Genomic DNA, 22980 nt, shown 5'->3' on the forward strand with positions numbered 1-22980 from the left:
AAGTAGGACTGGAACCACCACAAAGCAGTGCCACCCAGCTCCAACAGCTACTCCAGAAGGATGTCATGGTATCAAAGGCTGCCGAGAGATCAAGGCGAATTAGCAGGGACACGTTCTCAACAGAGGTCATCATACAGATTCTTATTCCCAAATTATTCTGCTGGGTTTTTTTAGCAGCTATACTTATGCTGGTTTTTTCTTTGTTTATTTTGCAGTTTATTTTATTTATAATTGGTTTTGTTGTTTCAAATGCTAAATTGTGTGTGTGTGTGTGTGTGTGTGTGTGTGTGTACAGTCGTACCCTGGAAGTCGAACAGAATCCGTTCCGGAAGTCCGTTCGACTTCCAAAACGTTCCGAAACCAAAGTGCAGCTTCTGATTGGCTGCAGGAAGCTCATGCAGCCAATCGGAAGCTGCAGAAGCCCCGTCGGACGTTAGGCTTCCAAAAAAAGTTTGAAAAACCAGAACATTCACTTCCAGGTTTTGATCATCCGGGAGCCGAAACGTTCAGCATTCGAGATCCAAGGTACAAGTGTGTGTGTGTGTGTGTGTGTGTGTGTGCGCGCGCGCGCTCAGTCAAGAGGTAAAAATTTGGAGAAAATACCGTAAATGAAAAGAAAGCAAAGCCTCCCAAGCGGCTTGCAGCTCAATGATGGTTTGCATCCACCCAAAGAGAGCTCAGCCCTCTATTAAAAGCCTAGCAGAGCAAGATGAAGGTTTCAATAGAGGGTAGAGGTGGAATATGGAGGAGAAAGGAAAGTAGTGCTTTTAAATATTTTTTTATGGCCATGTCTGTGAGCCAGAAAGGTTATTAAGGTTTGAGGAAATATTGGGGGGACGACGACCCAGAGACGTTATTACAGAATATGTGCTACAAAATAAATTTATATTACAAGTGGTTATACTTGGAATGCCTGTTGTCTTTGTCCATGGAGTTTTCAAAAAAAAAAACGAAGATCATGGCCACTGGGCCCATCACCTCCTGGCAAATAGAAGGGGAAGAAATGGAGGCAGTGAGAGATTTTACTTTCTTGGGCTCCATGATCACTGCAGATGGTGAAAGCAGTCACAAAATTAAAAGACGCCTGCTCCTTGGGAGAAAGGCGATGGCAAACCTAGACAGCATCTTAAAAAGCAGAGACATCACCTTGCCAACAAAGGTCCGTATAGTTAAAGCCATGGTTTTCCCAGTAGTGATGTATGGAAGTGAGAGCTGGGCCATAAAGAAGGCTGATCGTCGAAGAATTGATGCTTTTGAATTATGGCATTATGGTGCTGGAGGAGACTCTTGAGAGTCCCATGGACTGCAAGAAGATCAAACCCATCCACTTTTAAGGAAATCAGCCCTGAGTGCTCACTGGAAGGACAGATTGTGAAGCTGAGGCTCCAATACTTTGGCCACCTCATGAGAAGAGAAGACTCCCTGGGAAAGACCCTGATGTTGGGAAAGATGGAGGGCACAAGGAGAAGGGGAAGACAGAGGATGAGATGGTTGGACAGTGTTCTCGAAGCTACAAACATGAGTCTGACCAAACTGTGGGAGGCAGTGGAAGACAGGAGTGCCTGGCGTGCTCTGGTCCATGGAGTCACAAAGAGTCGGACACGACTAAACGACTAAACAACAACAACATACTTGGAATAGGTTCATATTCTTCCAACATATGTGGGCAAACATTGTGAAAATGTAACGAAATCCCCCTAGCTAATGTGTTTATGAATATTTACATCTTGGGCTTCTGTGATGATCTGGATTATTAAACAACTAGGAATGGATGACTAGTATGTCTGGGTGGCTAGCCTACAAGATACAGAGTACTGTACAAAAAGGAAAAAAATAATGCACCAAGTACTGGTTAGCTGAGAACCAACACATTCTGCTGCTTTTCTCTATTTCCTTCTCAGTTTTCAAGTAAAATTCAGTTTCATTAGCAGAGCAAATCCTATACTCCAGAAGAGAGATATGCAGCCACTACTACACTGGCACAACGTCCATCATGGTTTTTTTTGCTTGTTCAACCCAGAACCAAAATGGAAAATTTGGGCACATCATTAACTTCACTGCACCTTGGCACACCATGAACGCCATCATAAACTGTCTAATAAACATCGACCAGATTGGTTAATTGCATGATTCCTGAGCAGTCATGTGAACAAGTTTGCCAATTCATAAGTGCAGTAACTACCTAAATTTGTAGCCTGGGGGCATTTCTCTCTCTCTCTCTCTCCCCCTCTCTCTCCATGTGACCACTCTGCTGTAAACATCTAAGGCCAATGAACTTGCATATGGAAGCACAGAGTAGAGTGTTATTAACCTCTTCTGTGTACAACCATGCACCTCAAAGAACAGTAGTATTGCAAGAAGAAATGCAGCCAGTGGATCTTTCCCCTGTGACAGCATCTACGAAACAGGAAAAGCTTGTCTGGTGTATTTATCCCTCTCATACAGTGGCTAACATACACAAGCCCCAACAACTGGTAAAACAAGTGGGCATTATCCCATAATAAGCTTAGATAAGGACTCCTTACAAAGAGACCTTAAAAAGATACATATCTTAAAGTCTGTTTTTAAACTAAGGGTCAGTGCAGTAAAACAACAGTGAAATTCTTCACTCTTTTCAAGGCTATTTGCAAGAAGCTGCAGTGTAAATAGAAGTTCCTGAAAGAACAAAAACCACAGAATGGAATGTGCTGACTGGCCAAGTAATAGCCTTTGAAATGACACTTTAATACCAGCAACATTGTTACCAAGCTTTCAGCGTTTTCCCGACTGGTTAGCAAAAATTTTGTTTTCGTGTAGCTTTAGTTATTCAATTAGGTCAGCCTTTAATGATGTCTAGTTGTTGTGGGAAGCAACCATTAAAAATGTAAATAATTTAAATTAATCTAAATGGATGACATTAATGCCCAAATATATACAGAAGTGGATTATGAATTTAAATAAATATTGCAAGCATACTTACTATATGGTACATTATTTCTACATTTTACAGCATGATCATCAAATGATTAAATACGCAGAGCTTATTAGTACAAACAAACAGTTATGATTTTCTGGGCAAGAAGATCAAGAGACGAGTGTAGAAATTCTTGGAAGATACTGACAATACAGTCATCCATGGAGTTGCGTTTGCTTCACGTTGCATTTTTTCATGTTACGAACATGGCAAACCCGGAAGTGTTTACTTCTAGGTTCACCACTTCGTGCATGCGCAGGAGTGATCTGCGTGCTTCGCACATGCGCAGGAGCATTCTATCGTGTCACCCGCATGCACAGAAGCGGCGCTCTACCTACTGACTTTTTGAGTTGCGAATGGCACCCCGGAACGGATTGCGTCTGTAAGTAGAGGTACCACTGCATTGACGCATTTCATTATGGCTTCAGGTCTGGTTTCAGAACCAAATCAGCCTTGGTTGCCCTGACAGAAGTCCTTTATCAGGCGAGCAATCCTGTTGCTCTTACTCCCATTTTTCAGTGACTTTTCATACCATTGGTCTTGGCATCCTCTTGGACCAGCTCTGTGGGATAAGAATTGGTGGCACTGTACTATGGTCCTGTAGAATCACAGGTTCACAGAGGAGGGTAGCATTGGGAAACTGCCTTGTCAGGTACATCTACTTGAAACTGTTGGGAGTGCCTATCAGTAGTCACTGGAGGCATAGTAGCCTAGAGTGCTTTTTTCTGCTTCTGCTGGTACACCAATGACGGCTGTTCCTGGACAGGAATAGCCTGGCAACAGTGGTGCAGTGGTAATCTCTAGACTGGAATATTGCAATGTGCTCTATCCTTCAACCCTTGAGGTTGGTTCAGAAATTGCAGCTGGTGTTGTATGCTGCAGCCCGACTTTTGGCCAGCTCTGTATCAGCACATTTGTTAAACAGCAGTATAAAAATGGAATAAATAAATAAATTTGATCCTGTACTTAACCATTTTATGATCTTATGATGTTTTAATGAATTTTTAATTTGAGGTGCATCACCACAATATTTTATTATGAGCTGGGAGTTTATGTATATATTAGTAAATATTAAAAGAACATTTTAAAAAAGATATCTCAAGCACATATCACAGAAATGTATCAATAATCCACAGCAACAGTAAATTTAACAAAGAAGAAGGAAAAGCAGCAGCAGCAATGGCCCATGTTCCTTTCACTAAAGGCAATATTCACAACTGCCACACTGCTTCCAGTTTCTCTTCAGGTACAACACACAGTATGTTCAAAAAAGAAAGGCCCTTTATCTCCAAACTTGTCCTTCACCAAGTCAGTAGAATTCTTCAAAACACAGAGATTAGGAGCCCATGCAGACACAACACTCCATGCTCCTTGACAATGTTTAATTGTTCGGGCAATGGCTGTCTCTCTCAGTAGAAAATCTGTTCTACATTACCTCACTGTCTGGGGTTATTCTGGCACCCCAGTTCATCACAGCTGCTGCTAAGCAAGGTCTGCTTTTAACCAGAACTTGAAATATGGCTCTGCTGTGCATGTATGTTAATTTAATGGTGGTGCCAAGGAAAATTTTAACCTGAATGATCTACTGGGCCATATTTATTATTGTTGACCTCAGAAGTCAAAACTTCCATATCCTTTCTTTACAAACAACAGCAACTCAGAAAATAATAAGGTTGCAAGAGATTAAAAAACACATTAAAATATAGCTTTAGGTTATTTTTAAGAATGTTACCCACTCAATTTCAAACATGTTTATGCACACTACTCATAGCAAATACTGCCTGTGTTTCTGAAATATACCACCATATCCCTGAAATGTATTTCCTGCAATGTTTTCATTCATATTTATACACATATACTTTGCCATTATTGGTGCCAGTAGAATTTGACTTACAGGCCTAGACACAGGGAGGTCCAAAACAACTGCGGAAGACAGAAGCCCAGAATGGCAAAGCAATCAGGGCTGATTCCAGTTTGTTTTGTTTTTAACATTTAGATGAGCAGCCAAAGCCAAAACTCCAGTGAGAGTAGGGAAATGAATATCAGAGGTGTCCCCAGTTCCTCAGTCATTCCTTCACTGTACAACACATGTCTTCATAATTCAAAAAAGAAAAAGGATCCATTTGAGCTTTCCCACTGTTGCCTCAAAACTGGGAGGATGGCTGAACAGCCAGGTCTGAGCACAACTTGCCCAGGAACCCCTCAAAGCAAGTCAGTTCTGTGGTTTATGTCACCATCTCGACCCTATTCTTAAGTCAACTTTCTCTTTCAAAAAGTAGCAGTGTCAAAAAGAAATCTACACAGAGTTCAAGAACTCTATTCCAGAGCTTAGATCATCCCCACTCACAGCTGAGTCAGCAGCTCCTCTGGAGCATGCCACAGCAAATAAGCAGCTTAGATCACCACATAATGAAGTCCTCAGGTGAAGTCAGGTTGCCAAAAGGAATTTTAAAAGAAACCACATTTAATTTAAGGCACATCCTGCTGTCAGTAGTTTGGACAGTATGAAGTAATGAAGCAGGGGAATTTACTCTATAGGAAAAAGGAAGTGTGGAGAGCCCAAGATTAATACAGCAACCTAACTCTGAAAGGCACATTGGCCTGGATTACACAGCACGGTAAGCCCAACTATGGCAAGTTCCTCCCTGGTCTTCTAAACTTCCACACCACTCTGAGCTAAGGCACCAGGTTGGGAAAGCCTGTCTAACAGATGAGCAAAGAGAAGGCAATTATAAAAGTTTTAAAGTTGATTTAAATTGTTTTTAATGCTGTAACCCACCCTGGGATGTTAGGGTAAAGATAGAGAAATAAATTAACAGTTCTGCTTGCAAATGCCTTGTTCTATTCCTCACGACAATTTCCTACCAACCAAGGTTAGCTTAATGTGCACTAAGGCTGAAGTCATTGAAGGTGAATGAACACATGAAGTGACTGCAGCATTAAGCGATAACTAGCATGGCAGACCACATACAGGCAACAAATTCAGCCACACTATCTGCCTTTCGTGTGGGGTAAAGCTCTCCTTGCCACATATAGCAGGAACCGGTACTGCATTTACCCCAGGAAACTGACTTGTTTGAATTGGTTTTGCGCAACAGCTTAAAAACCAACAAGTGCCTTTTTCACGTCTAATTTCATAGTGATTCAAGACCTGCTGGTACAAGTGATACACAAGTCATTTATCATTTAACTCCTTTTATCCTTTCTTCCTGAATACCTTTTGCTGGCACTTTTATAATCCAGATATAAATCCTCTACGACTGCCTGCCATTTGAAATGTTAATGTTGCAAACCAACATTCCAGAAGCAGAATTCGTGCCGAATGCTCGGCATACACTGTTAACACTAGGTAATCAAGATAAAACAAGTTTTATTTCTTTAAAGCTCATTGTTTAGTTTTTATAGGGTTTATCTACTTGGCACTTATGAGATACCTAGTTTTCAAAGGCTGCTCTTTTCTGGCTTGGCCATTTAAAAAAAACAACAACCACTATTGAGTCCATTTGTTTCATTCCTGCCAAACATCTGACAAAACATGAGCCAGCCCTTCCTGTTTATGCCCTAGGAAAAAGTCAGTTCTAACAGTGTAGCCCTTCAGAAATGCAGGGAGGTGCAGAATGCTGTGTGTGTACATGGCAAGCCCATGTTGTATTTCATCAGTTTCTGCAAAAGTGTACTTTAGAAAAAGAGCCAAGTTCCTGAACAAAAATGTCAGAAATTCTTACTTAGGGACAGCATTTCTCCCCTCTTTTCCTCAGAGCCAGTACATATTTCTATCAAAAGATCATCAAGCTCCTATTTTACTATACCGCATTAGGTAAGCAGTCAGTCGTCGTCCCCCCAGTTGTTAATACAAAAAGGGAAGAACACATCAGAAGGTTATAGAGACCATCAAGTATCTCCTTCCTATTAAGAGGATATTAGTAATATATATATTACTATATATTACTATTATATATTATCATCATCATCTAAGAGGATATTAGTAATATATCCACAGATGCAGGTGGCACTGTGGTCTAAACCATTGAGCCTAGCTAGGGCTTGCCAATCAGAAGGTGGGCAATTTGAATCCCCGCCCCAGGGTGAGCTCCCATTGCTCGGTCCCTGCTCCTGCCAACCTAGCAGCTCGAAAGCATGTCAAAGTGCAAGTAGATAAATAGGTACCGCTCCGGCGGGAAGGTAAACGGTATTTCCATGCACTGCTCTGGTTTTGCCAGAAGCGGCTTAGTCATGCTGGCCACATGACCCAGAAAAACTCTGTGGACAAACATCAGCTCCCTTGGCCAGTAAAGCGAGATGAGCGCCACAACCCCAGAGTCGTTCATGACTAGACTTAACTGTCAGGGGTTCTTTACCTTTTTAGTAATCCACAACATTCAACAAAACCAATGAAGCAATATATACATGGCAACATACATATATAATATGAGCAAATATTTCAAATGGGAAGCCATCCCTCAACATCAGTTACTCAAAACAGATGTCTGGAGGAAATACACGCCCTTAGATGATCTGTTCCTATTATGTTAATTTAAAAATCAAGGGCATGACCCAGAAACAAAATACTGTCAATGAAGCTTTAACCAGAGCCCAAGCAGTCACCAGCATAAATGGCAAAAAAAGAAAACACACATGCTTTTAAAAGCCCATCAATTCTGACATGCAAAGAGGTCAATAACATTTTTGTATTGTGTATTGTCAATACATTTGTATTGACAAAATATTTTCTTGCCACTGTAAACCAAAAACCCTCACTTCCTTTCCCCACCCCTGGAGTTTTCAGTCTTCCCTTTATAACATAAAAACCTGAGGTATCTATAAAATGAAAGTTATGCAATCATGTAAGGGCTGAAAAAATCTGGGAAATGGAGGTTGGGAGGAATATGCCCCATATTTATCTACAAACCTCAAAAGTTGCTACACCGAACTGATACAGAATGATACAGAACAGTTGTGGGAGAGACAGAATATTCAAGAGAAAGAAAGTGGAGGCATACTGAAAGAGGATGTTATGGTGAGGTCTTTAGAATTGTCATTAAATGCCCTAAATGCAATTATTTATTTATTGTTGCATTTATATCTTGCCCTTCCTCCAAGGAGCTCAAGGTCATATTCACAAGGTCTTTGTTTGATATGCTTTCGCCATACAGATTTCTATAGGGCAACTACACTGGAGGAAATGAAACAGGTTTAAGGACTACTATAGATCAGAAACAGCTTGGTCAGCCATCATACTTCAACTATTTGCATTTTGAATCAGAGATTATTCAAGTCAAAGCTTGCCATTTAAGGAAATTAGCAAGGTGAGGAAAAAGGGGTGGGGGGGAGAACTCTTCTGTAAATGACTGATCTAGCTTCTAATTAGAATAATGATTTTACCAAGGCTCTCTCTACTACTTTGGGGAGGCGATGCAGCATCGTCTTGTTTTTCCCTTAACTGGGCTCTTTACTTGGAAAATGCTGGACATTAAAGCTCTAACTAGCCATGCAAAGTCACATATGCCTGACATCATGTCTAAAGAGAGTCACCTAATGCAAACACCATTTCAAGGATCCAGAGCAAGTGCTGCAGCAGCGTACTAACACACACAGGCTGACAATTCGGTTTAGATACAACATCAGATGCATGCCTCAGCATCATGTTTAAAATCCGCTTGCTGACTTGGGATTACAAGTAGAAGATAGTTGTTGCAGCAGTTGCAATATCTCACAAAGGCACGATTTCCCCCTCTAGACCTATTAATTAAATCCAAACCGCACCTCAAACAAACATAACCTCGCCCAAATTGCAATGTAACACAGACTCCTATATCCACTGGAAAATTACAAAATGAATCTCATGTATCATGCAATGATACAGACTTTGCAAGATGTCTTTTTAAATCAATGCCCCACATGTACTGTACTAGAAAATCAAGTAAGACCTTCAATGTTATCTGGAAACTTCAAATGGTACAAAGTGTCACTACCAGAAACTAGAGAGTACTGTTTAATTTGCACAGATTATCTGGACTCAATTTACTGTTTTTCTTTCTTTCTTTCTTGCATTAAAGTTGCAAATGCCTTGGGACCCAAATATGTAAAGAGCCCACCTGTACATTGTTCCACACCTTTTTCAACATCTGCGGTCTTAGGCCAAGTGCCTCAACTAACATCTGATGAGATCATGGCCTTCTCAATTACTTTGCCAACTGTATGGAATGCCCTCCCCAGATACTGTGTGCTTTGAATACCAGGTTAAAAAACAAACAAAACCCTGGCTCATCAAGAGGACCTTTTGGGATTAGTTGCCCTTTGTGCTTGGTTCCTCCTGGTGCACTAGGGTTTTGTTTTCACTTTTTAACAAATTGCTTTTTGATGTTTCCGCTCTTGCTATGGCGGTTCTGTGTACTGTTTGCGGCTTTGCATTTGTTGAAAGATAATGCAGGATACAGATTTTAATAATAAAACGATTAATTTGATTCATACTGCCACGGACAGAAGGCAATCCCTTCTTTTATCTGTTAACACTATCTTATGGCGGCAAATCTAGTTTTACTAAAAGTAGAAATTAAGAAACACACACACACACACCACAAACACTACTACTATTATTATTTTATTTCTGATGGCGCCTAAAAGCTAAGAGTGAGCAACTTGCCTAAGGCCATGAGTTCATGGCAGGGTAAGGATTTGAAACAGAGATTTCTTGGTTTATTGCTCAGTCTCTTAGCCACTTCTGCTACATAAAAGACAGGTGTGATGCAACTAGGTACAAAGAATGTTCACAGATTGTCCTCCCAGGCATTTGGTGGAGTATGATAAGAGGGCTGATGGCCTACTGAATTGAAATGTTATTGCTAATAAAGTCCTGTTGTTCTTTTTAGTGTGTGTGTTCTTTTTGTGGATGAATGAAATGAGTTTTTATTGGAATGTATTTCATTTCATGCTATGCCTTTTTTTTTTTACTCTTAACCCTGTAAGTCGCTTAGAGACTTCTCTGTAGTAAGTGATGAATGTCAAGTAACCACAATTGTCTCAATTTCTGAATAACCAAAGGAAAAAGATGAGGGGAACTATCCAAAAGAACATGGCATCACAAACTTGGGAGGGGAGGTGGACAGAAGGAAAGACAATAAGTTAAAGATGCTTCTCCTGGAATTTGAGAAGAACTACTACTAACCCATCTCATTCTTAATATGGGAGGAGGGAAGTAAGAGTGAAGTGCAAAGTTCAATGGCACTTGTAAAACAAAGCAGTCCACAGTTCTCCCTCATACCTAAAAGCCCGCCTCCTCCTCAGCATCTCATCATGATGATGACAGGTCATGCAGGGTTGTTTCCTGACAAAGTTATAACAGTATGGCTTCACCCCAGTTCTGGAAGACTGCCATGTTGACAGTCTGCTAAAGGTCAAGGCTAGGCACTTTCTGAAACACACTTAAGTATTTATTTAAGTAGGACTTGTGGCCAGGGAGAGGCACAGAAGAATTTTGTTTGCATCCATTGTTTTAATTTTCTTACATTTCTATAATCAAATACGTTTTTCCCTTGTCATTCACTTATAGAATAGATGGAGATCATAACTAAGAAGAGATGCAGTTTTAAGTGCGAGTGGGATAAATATGGAATTGAAGAGGACGAAAGAGAGGAATGATGTGACACTTCCAACAAGTATGGCAAGGTCTTGCTTGTTTTGAAACAAGCCAAAGCCCCAGGATTTTATACACAAGAAGTATCTTTTAAAATATGGATACGCTGGGTGCTATTTTCCACACACACAAAGTTTGTAGAAGTTTTCTGTCCTGCTCCTGACTTACCTGCATGCTTCTATTTCCTTTTACCATGTTAAAATTAGTTATCATGCCAGGAAGGAATCCTGAAGGAGCATGACAGTTTTCCTTAGCCCTGCCGAGCACAGAGCAAGAAGTTACTCATGGCACTGAGAGGAAACTGATGACAGTGAGGGAAGCAGCCCAGGGTGAGTACTGCAATTTTTTAAAAAAGCTATTATATAAACAAATAAACAGCAAGTAAGCACATTATAGGAGGGACGCGGGTGGCACTGTGGTTTAAACTACAGAGCCTAGGACTTGCCGATCAGAAGGTCGGCAGTTCGAATCCCCACAACAGGGTGAGCTCCCGTTGCTCGGTCCCTGCTCCTGCCAACCTAGCAGTTCGAAAGCACGTCAAAGTGCAAGCAGATAAATAGGTACCATTCTGGCAGGAAGGTAAACAGCATTTCCGTGTGCTGCTCTGGTTCGCAAGAAGCGGCTTAGTCATGCTGGCCACATGACCCGGAAGCTGTACGCCAGCTCCCTTGGCCAATAAAGTGAGATGAGCGCCGCAACCCCAGAGTCAGCCACAACTGGACCTAATGGTCAGGGGTCCCTTTACCTTTACCTTTAAGCACATTATAATTATGAAGTGAATAGCAGCATTGAGTTAATGGCCAAACAGCCAAGAAAGCTCCAGTGTATTACACCTTCGCAAGTTCTGCACTGACTGCCATTTCACCCCCAAACCAAGTTCCAGATCTTAGTATTAGTGTATAAAGTCCTTAACAGCTTGGGACCAGTTTACCTGAGGGACTGCCTTGCCCCCTGTGTCTACTTGATCCCTTCAATCTGCTGAACTTGCACTCTTGTAAGAATGTTTGCTCTAAATCTACAGGAAGTTGAGCTTTCAATGTGACATCACCTATGTTCTGGGAATCCCCTGCCTATCAACCTTAGTCAGACCCCTTCATTATGTTGTTTTATAAGCCTGCAAAAAACTTGTTTCAGCAAGCCTATCTGGACATGTAAGAAGTTATGTATATCTGCTTTAAATCTTGCTGATTTTATCTGTTATATAATTTAAGGGTTCTTTGATTAAGCAGTATATACATTCTTCAAATTAAAAAGAAGTAAGCCAAATGATTAAAATAAAAGCTAGATTGTGGTGTTATACCGTAATTCAAGTTTGAGCTGACCAGCACAATCCTAACAGATATGTCAACTTCGAGAATTTACCCAAGGCCAAACAAAAACAGCAAGGAACTGAAAATAACTTCCAGAAATAAGAAAGGGAGAAAACAAGTTGCTAATGCTAAAACACTTGGGCAGAATGTCCTCTACTGTGGAATAGCAGAAAAAGTATTCTCTAAACATCATTGATCATCAAAAAGGCTGCCAACTGTAGTTGAAAAGAGGAGTACACCACTTCAAGGCAGTATTTAGCTGTATTTCCCACCTATTCACCCACATTTAAATTCATCCATCACTCTCACAGAGTATATCAAATCAGAATGAACATTTATCAAACTGATACAAGCCTCCCTAGACAGCATGCACAAGACACTAAGCCAGAGACCATAATTGTCAGTAAGTTCATAAGGCATTTTAAGGACTTTGACAACCTTCACTGTTGATTTTCTTCTCACTTTGCGCTTCTACTTTTTTCAGCTCAAAGGTTCTTCCAAATGTCCCAAACGGTTAACAATTCTTCCTGAAGAATCTTGCTCCATATGAATTTACTAGTCACCTAATAGTCTGCCAACTAAACTTTCTACAGACACCTAGTGGTCTGAATCCTTGTGCTTTAATTTCTAAGCATTCCCTTAAAAGGTAAAGGGGTAAAGGGACCCCTGACCATTAGGTCCAGTCGTGACTGACTCTGGGGTTGCGGCACTCATCTCACTTTACTGGCCGAGGGAGCCGGCGTACAGCTTCCGGGTCATGTGGCCAGCATGACTAAGCCACTTCTGGTGAACCAGAGCAGCACACGGAAATGCCGTTTACCTTCCCGCCGGAGCGGTACCTATTTATCTACAGTGGTGCCCCGCAAGACGAATGCGTCGCAAGACGAAAAACTCGCTAGACGAAAGAGTTTTCCATCTTTTCAGGTGCTTCGCAAGACGAATTTCCCTATGGGCTTGCTTCGCAAGACGAAACGTCTTACGAGTTCTTTCCCTCCCCCCCCTTTTTCTAAGCCGCTAAGCCGCTAATAGCCGCTAATAGCGCTAATCCGCTAATAGCCGTGCTTCGCAAGACAAAAAAACCGCAAGACGAAGAGACTCGCGGAACGGATTAATTTCGTCTTGCGAGGCACCACTGTACTTGCACTTTGACATGCTTTCGAACTGCTAGGTTGGCAGGAGCAGGGACCGAGCAACAGGAGCTCACCCCGTCATGGGGATTCGAACCGCCGACCTTCTGATCGGCAAGTCCTAGGCTCTGTGGTTTAACCCACAGCGCCACCCGCGTCCCTTATCCTTCCCTTATCCTTTCCTTAATTTAAAGACAGGTGCATTTACAGATTTTGATGAAGATATGTATCAGAGTGCTGACTGAAACATGGTACATCCTTGTTGTGGAGGCCATTAGCTTGAACAGTGCCACAGAGAAGTACTTTCTATCAGAATTATGATGTTAAGGTCCCTCTATATGCGATTTAGCCAAATTAAGTCCAACAACGTCTGCTGTCCTTGGGGGCTGGTGCTAGCATGAAAATGCTGCATTCACACATGTGACATTATAGTCATTCAAGTCATCAGGGATGACATGGAAACACTGAATACAATTGCACTAATAATACCTACTAGAAGACACTTTCAAACAACACTGAGCACTGCCGCATGGAAGTGCTTTTTCACAATCTCCATTTGGGGCCTCACTGTAACTTTTAAGTCATTTAGCATTAGCAACCTTTGCGTGGCTTGACTCCAACACAGCTGTCTTATAATATATTCATGTTGGTTTTGTTCCATAACCAAATCCCCACTTCTACTTAAGGTTATTTTTATTTCCCTGAGTTAAATAGATCGTGACTTTGAAAATTAGTTACCGTATTTTTTGCACCATAAGACTCACTTTTTTCCTCCTAGAAAGTAAGGGGAAATGTCTGTGCGTGTTATGGAGGTACCAAGAGTGCTTTCCCTAAGGAGTAAAAAAACAGCACACTGGTCTTTACCAAAGCCATGTCAGAAGCTAACTGTTGAGATTAAACAAACTGGGGGTGAAAGCAAGACCTAGCAGAGTATGAAAACTAGAAGAAGAAGAAGAAGCTGAATGTCTAAATAAGCCAAATGATTGCAAATAGTACGTGAGGATAAAATCTTTCATTGGGGACACTGTGAAGTAGATTAGCTACAGAACTTAGAAACAACCCAATATTCAATTTCCTCTTCTCCCAAATTTATGTGAATGTTTAGAAAGTCAAAATCTGCAAAAAAGTAACCCTAAAAACCAACTATTAAGAATTCAAGCTGCAGTCCTACAAACACTTGCCCCCATCACCATGTCCTATATTCAAGCTACACAGAAGTTGCCATTTTGTAAATAGTTCAGTGAAAATAATTTATTTTTTACATTTTTGTAGCACCTTTCCTCCTGCAATGTGAGGCACCTAGGGCCATTCAACCAAGTAGATTCCTGTTCGGAATTTCTTAATGAAGCAGTCCAAGTTAATGAATAACTCCAAGCTATTTTTGACCTCAAAATAAGAAAAGAGCAAGCAGAAGGCAGTGAATTGCCATTAGCATGAGGGTGATCCTTACTTTTTTGTCCAAGATGTTTAAAAACCTTAGAAATAACCTGAAAGCATATGTTACTCAGAGTTTCGTTTACTCATTTCTCATAATGCCAGAATGTAGACATTCTGGGGCACTAACATAACACTCTTAAACTGGCACTTGTACTCAACCCTCAACATTAGCCTTAATGTAACTTAGGATCCCTATAGTTAGCTACTTTTATGAGGGCTAGCCCACAGGGAAGATGCCCGCGCCATGCTAAAAACACAGTTTAGTGTGACATAAAAGAGTATAAGTAAGCCTCAAGGTCAAACACTCTGGAAGAGTTTAGAAGCTTTTGCTTCTACTTAACTATGCTTTGTGCAAACTGAAGAACTATGGTTAACATTACATACCATTTTGTTTAACACAAGTCAACTTGCATATGGAAAGTCAGGAATACTCCAATATATTCATTTACAAAATATGTACACTTCAGTCAATAACGGTGCACACCTTTAAACTGCTGCCTTTCTATGCAAAATACAAAGAAACAGAACTTTCCTAGTTGACACTTCTTGACAAATAATAGCAGCACTTCAATTATACACATGGTTTATGGTCTAATGAACAGTGCCCATATTTTGTACTTGGACACGTATAGCAGAATTAGCAGTGAGAAGTGCAAAAGGGTGATAAGGAAATGTGAAAACACTAAACTTTAGCTTGTTTCGCAATAAGTCCAACAGAAATGCAATGTTTCAACTATATCATCTAGAACCAATAACAGCAATAATTTTGTGCAAGTAAAAAAGTCACTCACATTCTATTATGTGAATGAACTGATCAGTCAAATGCATAAAACAAATAGTCTCCATCAGTCACCATGCATATTCCAAACCTAAAGTAGGGAGAATGCAAAGTGTAGAATTTAGGGCCATGATTTTTTTGGAGAGAGGGAGGGAAGGAAAGGAGGAGAGGGAGAGATCCTTGCAGAGACACTGCATATAAGATACTTCAAATTCTTTAAGTAGCTGATCCGAGAAAGAGGTATGGCATTTATTAATATCACTAATCCTCAGTAAGTATGCATCAAATGAAGAAAGCAATCAAATTGTTCATAGGGGAGTGAGCATTTAACACTTTTTGAACAGAAGCTTACTGCTTCTTGCCTGCATCTGATATGCATAAGCTGGCAGGAAATCTTTCAAGTCTATGACAGCTGTTGTGTTACAATACATCAGGCTCAAAAATATTCCATGAATCTGATAGTCATAATACAAACTGCTTTCTGCTGACAGCCTGTTCTCCTTCACACCTATGTAAACACATATACACATTGTGGAACAAAATTTCAAAACTGTTGTTCTGGAGGAATCAATTTTGCTGTTGTGAACAACTGAATATCAAAATCAACTGTACATCTGCTTGATCCTTTAAAAAAAAATAATCAAAGTAATTAACCTGAAGAAATGAAAGAGTAATTTTTCCTGCACAAACCTACAGGTAGGATTATGTAAATTTCACAATCCTAATTCATGTCCATGTAAATTAGCACCAGACACAAAATTAAACCAACAATACGGGCTCTCTTTTTGCCTTTTTAAAAAGTAAGTTTTAAGACATTAAGAATATTAAAAAAAGAACTTCAAAATGTGGACAAAGCCTGGTGAGAGTTCTGAAGCAGTAGGCTAAGCATTATTTCTAGTATTAAGGAGTAGAGCTTCAGTGTTCCCTCCCTAACATTTTACACAAGCAGAACAAGTTGCTCCCAGAGCCTCCAAAACCCCATCTAGTACACATAATCTTAAATTATTTGAATTATTTAGAGAGTTCCTCTGTGCAGACTTTGGCAAAGGAAGGGGAAATATTTGGGAAGCGTTCCCTCTGTTTTGTACTCTTGCTACAGAGCTCAAGCACCATATTGGCAACTTCCCACGCAAGCATGCCTGCATGAACATTAATTTGAACATACTGTAGATATCTGTCTTTATCTGCTGTACTCTTAACTTGATAATACTAGGCACAAATCTAGATTGTCAGGCCTCCAAATATCCTCTAGCAAGAGCCCATGATCAACATGACTGTCCCTTCTCCCAAGTGGGAGAAATTTCTAACAAGACAGAGCTTTGAAACAGGAAAGGAGGGAAACCCATTGCTTCGGCCCTCCTGCCATCATGATTACAGAACGCTCTTCCTTTCCCCTATTTCTCAGGTACACACACTGACAACCTGCAACAGGCATGAAGTTGCCGGGGGGGGGGGGGAGGTTACATGCCAGTTTTTCTTCACCTGAGCTGTACAACCAAACTCTCTTCTTTCTGCCCCCCTCCCCCTACAACTACAATACAGAGGAAATGAGAGATTTTAAAAGCCAGGCAACTTTTTCAAGAAGAGGAGCAAGAATCTAGCAAACCCAGTTGGTGGGCCCCTTCATTTAAATTAAAAGAACATCATTTCTGAGGGCTTGGAATAACTTGTTCAACATGAAGAACATTGCCATCAGGGCAAAGGAGCGTACTTACCAATATTTTGTTATCCACTTTGTCGCTCTTGACTTCTAGCTTAACTTTCTTCTTCACTGAAATTTTTATCTTCCTCCCAATCACATCCTTGACACTTTCTGAAATAGTGAAGAACATAAAATTGCTTTCACTGTTAAGAAGTAAGGTAAATATGAAATTATGCTACTATTATACTGCCAAGCAATGCTCTTGTTTCCAAATAAACTTAAATGACTAAACTAAATGTTTCCACTGTTCTTAGTAAACAGTCAAACCACACATGCCTATACATTCTCTACTGCACTTTGGAAATCTGTACTCCTTTGTCGTTGAGCATTAGGTAAATAATACATTGTAAACAAAGAAAAGTCTAAAGAGGAAAGCATAGGTTTACTTCCTCCTCTTACCAGAGAAAGACATCTATGAACTAAAGTAATCAGATACTGAGGCACTCAAATGTTTGATCTCATTCATATTCACAGCAGGCTCTCACATTTTGGAAGTCGAATAATGCAGGTAAGATCCAGCGCCTTGTAAATGCATGCTGTGTCACCCCCTAGATTGCAACATCAAAACAGTTCTATGTGTTCTTATCCGAAACATAGAATGGATCTCAGTCTAGGAGTTCAGTCTCCTAGGGCCTGTGTCGATTTTTAGTACCTGGAAAAGGAGTCTCACAAACAGGATGCATCTCCATCCCCTGAAGTACTCATGAAAGTATGCAGGTTACAGGCAGACTACAATACTACAGTACAGTACTGGTACTTAAAGTGTAAGTATGGAATCCTCTTAGAGGAACATTCCTGGTTTAGCACTGAAGTACAAAACCAAATGCAAGGCAAGCTGCCACGCTGATACACCCTTAAAAAAACTATGCTGAGCTCACTTCTCATACCATTTGTCACTGGTCTCAACCAACCTCATTCTCAATTTCACACATTTTTATCACTCTCTGCAAGAACCAGACCAGAACCAGTCATCCAGGGCTGGATTTAGGAGCACGTGACTGCCTCAAGACACCAGATTTGGGGGTGGGAAGGGGAAAGAATTTGTCACAAGCTATCTACTCAACAGCCAAAGCAAGTACTACAAACAGTTCATCTTCACTTATAAAGCTCTCACAGCATGGCTAGTGTTGTGTTAATGTTCTTTTTTCCCGTTATAGGAATCTGCGGCCATTCAAACAATGTGCAAGCAGTTGTGGTCAGATCCATGTGTACAAGTCGATCATCTTAATATTAACAGGGATAAGTAACTCATGCAAATCAAGTACTGAAGTCATGGAATAGACTACAAAGCTAGGTATATTCAAAAATTGAAGGGGGGGCATCAAAAGGTCCTCATCTGGTCTGAAGCTGGCCTGCAGACAACATGGATACCACCATCATTGTTGTTGCACATGCTCAACACACAATCCAAGATGAAAACGCCTTTAGAACACAAAGATGCCGCCATTTTGCACGCCCATCAGTAAACAAGATAGCAGCAGCTATAGTTCAATGTGTTTAACTAAAAATTCATCTCCTAGGAAAGACTTTGCATCAATACCCATCAAAATACAGTAACATGTTGCCAAAGATACTGCAGGGTCTTCAACAAAGCCCAGAGAATACAATTAATGTAATAAATATTGCTCAATATGTTAAAATGCTTAGGGGAGTACATCCACAGTACTATTTAAGCTTTTTGGCATAATAATAATAATAATAATAATAATAATAATAATAATAATAATTTATTATTTATTATTTATACCCCGTCCATCTGGCTGGGTTTCCCCAGCCACTCTGGGCCGCTCCCAACAGAATATTAAAATACAATAGTCTATTAAACATTAAAAGCTTCCCTAAACAGGGCTGCCTTCAGACGTCTTCTAAAAGTCTGGTAGTTGTTTTTCTCTTTGACATCTGGTGGGAGGGTATTCCACAGGGCGGGTGCCACTACCGAGAAGGCCCTCGGCACTGGACCTCAGTGTTGTGGCTGAATGATGGGGGTGGAGATGCTCCTTCAGGTATACTGGACCGAGGCTGTTTAGGGCTTTAAAGGTCAGCACCAACACTTTCAATTGTGCTTGGAAATGTACTGGGAGCTAGTGTAGGTTTTTCAAGACCAGCGGTATGTGGTCTCGGCGGCCACCCCCAGTCACCAGTCTAGCTGCTGCATTCTGGATTAGTTGTAGTTTCTGGGTCACCTTCAAAGGTAGCCCCACATAGAGCGCATTGCAGTAGTCAAAGAGAGAGATAACTAGAGCATGCACCACTCTGGTGAGACAGTCCGCATTAGGTTTTATACATTTAAATATATGCTATTAGGTTTTCATGACTATCTTCAAACAACTTAACTAATGCGTCTTGGTATCATGTCTCTTATAACACATTAACCTACAGTGCAGAACAGCAAGGTATCACTGCTGCAAGATGATCCACCCAAAGTACTAAGGCACCTGCACTAACTGAAACTGGAGGAAATGTTGATCCACCCTGAAGACATAGGAATACCTTCAAGAACACACAAATTTGTATGATCAAGCTTTAATTCTGAAAGCTGACAGATGTTAGGGTAAGTCATATTATATTAAACATAACATCTAATTTATGTTTACAATAGAAGACAGCTCACCTTTGTTTTCCTGGATGAGCAATGCAGCCTAATAACTCATTATATATGAATCTATGCAAGTGTCTGCCTTTCTAGACATTATATCCATCTAGAAGTTGGCAACAAATGATTCAAATATACCTGATAGTTCAAAATATTGTTATTTTTATAACCAACTCTTCCCCACCCCTCTATCAATGGGTAAGTTTTCTTTAAAGAGCCCCCACCCCCATTATGTACATAAAAAGAAACAAGCAGATTTCTCTTCTGACGTCCTACAATAACCGAACCAAGATGCTCCTGCACTATTTACCATGCACAATAACTCTTTTCCTAGCCAAAGATTCTGAATCATCACATACATGACGAATTTAACTATCTATGCACTGCCAGAGGTGTCAAGACATTGTTGAAGTATGCATTATTTGCACAGCGAGTAATAGTGTCATTTATCCAAAGGAGGTGATAAGGCAGTTGAGAAACATTATATGTATACATAGGTAAACAGTTTGAGGGATCCATTTGTGTGTCACATTCTAGCACAGTTAAACAAAATCCAGAGCAGAGCTGTACAGGTGAGGATTCTTAATAGACTCCATTGAGTAATATGGGTCAGCAAAACAAATGGGTTGCAATCTGGTACACGTTTGGCACCAAATACTGCTGCTAGGATCTGGCTATCTGATTTCACCAGGGTAATATTAGTGGATGGTCTAACGTTATTAATCAGGATTATATGCAATAGTGCCTTCATTTCCTTTTCGTGCTCCTCCACACAGTATAATTTTTTTCAAACCATTTCTTTTCAAGTGCATTTGTAGAAGACTAAATAACATATGCAGGTAAACCTAAAAGGATTGCCCTCAACTTATGCCCAGCTGTTTCAAGAAGCAGCCATCATATATGTACTTGCATTAGCAGTAAGGAGATTAGAGGAAGAGGAACAGTGAATGGTGGATAGTCAAGATAAAAAGATGTGCTGTATTTGGAAGGATAAGACTTGCCTTTTGCTGGAAAACCACTATGCCTCAGGCTACAATCCTGGGCACACTTAATGTAGGAATAAGCTTCACTGAACTCAGCGAGACATAGTCACAAGTAATATACCAAGGATCAGTTTCAGTTCCTTCTCTATAAAATGGAAACCCCATGAAATTTCATGGCATGTTTGAAGTCGACCAGGCAAAGGAAATATTGTTGCACACCCCATGAATCTTCCTGATATGACACACTCAATCTGATAATAGGTAACTGAATCTTGTTGTAAACTGTCCTGGGAACTTGGCTATAGGGCAGTCCATAAATGCCTAAAGAGACTACTTACCCCAGTAAATAATAATTTTCACAGAGATATATTTTTAATTAACAAGGGCTGAACTGCCAGCCATATTGGCTCCCAGTCCATTGCAAATCGAGACACAGGGAAGGGGCTTTTTGAAATCTCCCTATCCACAGTCTGAACAGCAACAGATGCTTTGGCAGTCCTCTCCTTATGCACCTGAGCATCTTAAGCCCATCCGCCTAGCAGCTTGGCTTGCACAGCGAAGCAAGGTCCATAAGCAAAACACTCTGGAGCGCATTTGCACCGGAGAAGGAAAGGCTAGGAGGTTCTGCCTGCTTTTTAAGCATCACTTTTCGCACGCAACCTTGCAAGACCACCAAACGATAGAATAATCCAAGAACCCTTTCCCATTCTTCGCGCGCAAGAGACTCGACATACGTCTGTGGAGGGGAGAGATCATCGCTAGGGTTGGAGGCTCCTATGGGGCCAGATGGGGAGAGCCAGCAGGGCAAAGGGTGGCGAGGAAATGCTGGCGTTGAGAAACAAGCCGCCCCTCGAGAGGGTTAAAGATTGCTTTCACTTAGTTGGCTCGCAGATGCCGAAAGCTCCGCTCCGTTTGCCTAGTTAAAAGGCTGCCTAATCTTCCCCTCCGCCCCGCAAGCAAATCTCCTCCAGCAACAGCGATGCCAAAAAAACAGGGGAGGGAGGGCGGGCGGAGGAAGCGAGAGCTGCTTCAGCTTACAGACGACCCCCCCCACCCCCACCCCCACCCCCCCGCACCTTTCCACCCGTCTCCCAGAGAAAACAAGTAACTGCAGCTTCCCACCACGCCTCCCCATTCCCAAAGGAGCATTTAATGCAGAAGACAACAGGATATGGGCGAGGAAGGCGTCGGGGGGGGGGGGGAGAGGAGGCAGGCAGGCAGGCAGGCAGGCAGGCATAGACTTTCGCCCTCACCTTAATACCCCTGACAGGAAGCAACCCCCTCCCCCTCCTCACCTCTCCCAGTGAAGTGCCCATTATGAACCCAGGAAGAGAAATGGGGAGGCGAGGGACATGCTTACCTAGCAACTCTTTGGGAACGTCGGAGCTCTCTTCAGTCATCGCTGCCCCCGGTCGTCTCTCCCCAGCGAGGTGTGCGCGCTGGTTGCCGGGGACAACTCGCGCCTGCTCGCCACGAAAGAACTGCCCAAAACCCAATTATTTTGGGGTAGGGAAAACAGGAGAGGGAGGGGCAACGAGCCGGCTGCTGCTGGTGGTGGTGTCTCTCTCTCTCTCTCTCTCTCTCTCCTTTCTACCCTTAAAAAAATCGGTAGGTTTAAAAAAAGAGACCAAAAAGCGGAGGGTTACTTAGAAGATTATGGCTACATGACGCCTCTCCATTTCGGCGAGAGAGGTCCAAGGGCGGAATGGTCTCCCCGAGGCAGAGCCCGCGGCGCTAATCCCCTTCTTCTTCTTCTTCTTCTTCTTCTCCTTCGTCAGGCTCGCCTTTCCTCCTTCCTCCTTCCCGCTTTCCCCTCCTGCCTCACGCAGCCGCCTCCTGGCTTGAGGTGCAAGCGGAAAGCGTGGGTGGAGGAGGAGCAGGCGGAGGAGGACGTCGTAGTGGCGGTGGCGGCGGCATTCCTTACTCCGGCAGAGAAAAGCCCAGCCCCGCCGAAGGGCTTCGCTTCATACGCGCCCACACGCGCGCCCGGCGGCTCCAGCCCAGAGGCGGCCTCTTCACCTCGCGAGAGCCGCCGCCGCCGCCGCCGCCGTGGAGAGGGTGGCGCGCGCGCTCTCTCTCGCTAAAGCAGCAGAAAGACTTTCTACTCAGCCGCGTTTCCTGCCAGCCCTACATTTGCAACAGATTCCATGCGCGCGGCCAGGGAGGGAGGGAGGGAGGAGGGAGGGAGGGAGGGGAGGGGGTGGAAGAAGAATTAAGGACATTTGTAGCAATCCCCTTGCTCCCTCCTCCCTCCCCTCTCAAAGCACAGGATCCAGCAGCAAAGAGAGCGCCGGAGAGAGATCAGGGGGGGCCATCTGCTGGTTTGAGGCGGTCTAAACCTGGGCAAAAAAATAGGGATCCCTTCCCTCAGCCCCACCCACTTCTGCTCCTGCTACTGCCCCCACTCCCGCCCCACCATGAATCCCCAAGCAAGCGGTTGTTTTGAAAAGCTGCTTTGGAGTGA

General features: G+C 42.1%; 1 protein-coding gene across 1 annotated transcript in view; it reads right to left on the reverse strand.

Annotated features, from left to right (window-relative positions):
• CARMIL1 (capping protein regulator and myosin 1 linker 1) overlaps positions 1 to 22209 on the reverse strand; it is a 133509-nt gene extending 111300 nt beyond the window's left edge. Inside the window, exons 1-2 of the mRNA XM_081873347.1 lie at positions 21877 to 22209; positions 16954 to 17051 (exon numbers count right to left, since the gene is read on the reverse strand). Of these exons, the coding sequence (XP_081729473.1) occupies positions 16954 to 17051; positions 21877 to 21916 (138 nt within the window). The 5' untranslated portion in view covers positions 21917 to 22209. The remainder of the gene's footprint in view (positions 1 to 16953; positions 17052 to 21876) is intronic.
• Positions 22210 to 22980: the final 771 nt, after the last annotated feature.

The sequence above is a fragment of the Podarcis erhardii genome (genome assembly GCF_964252035.2).
Source record: "Podarcis erhardii genome assembly, chromosome: 8".
In the NCBI taxonomy this organism is placed as follows: domain Eukaryota; kingdom Metazoa; phylum Chordata; class Lepidosauria; order Squamata; family Lacertidae; genus Podarcis; species Podarcis erhardii.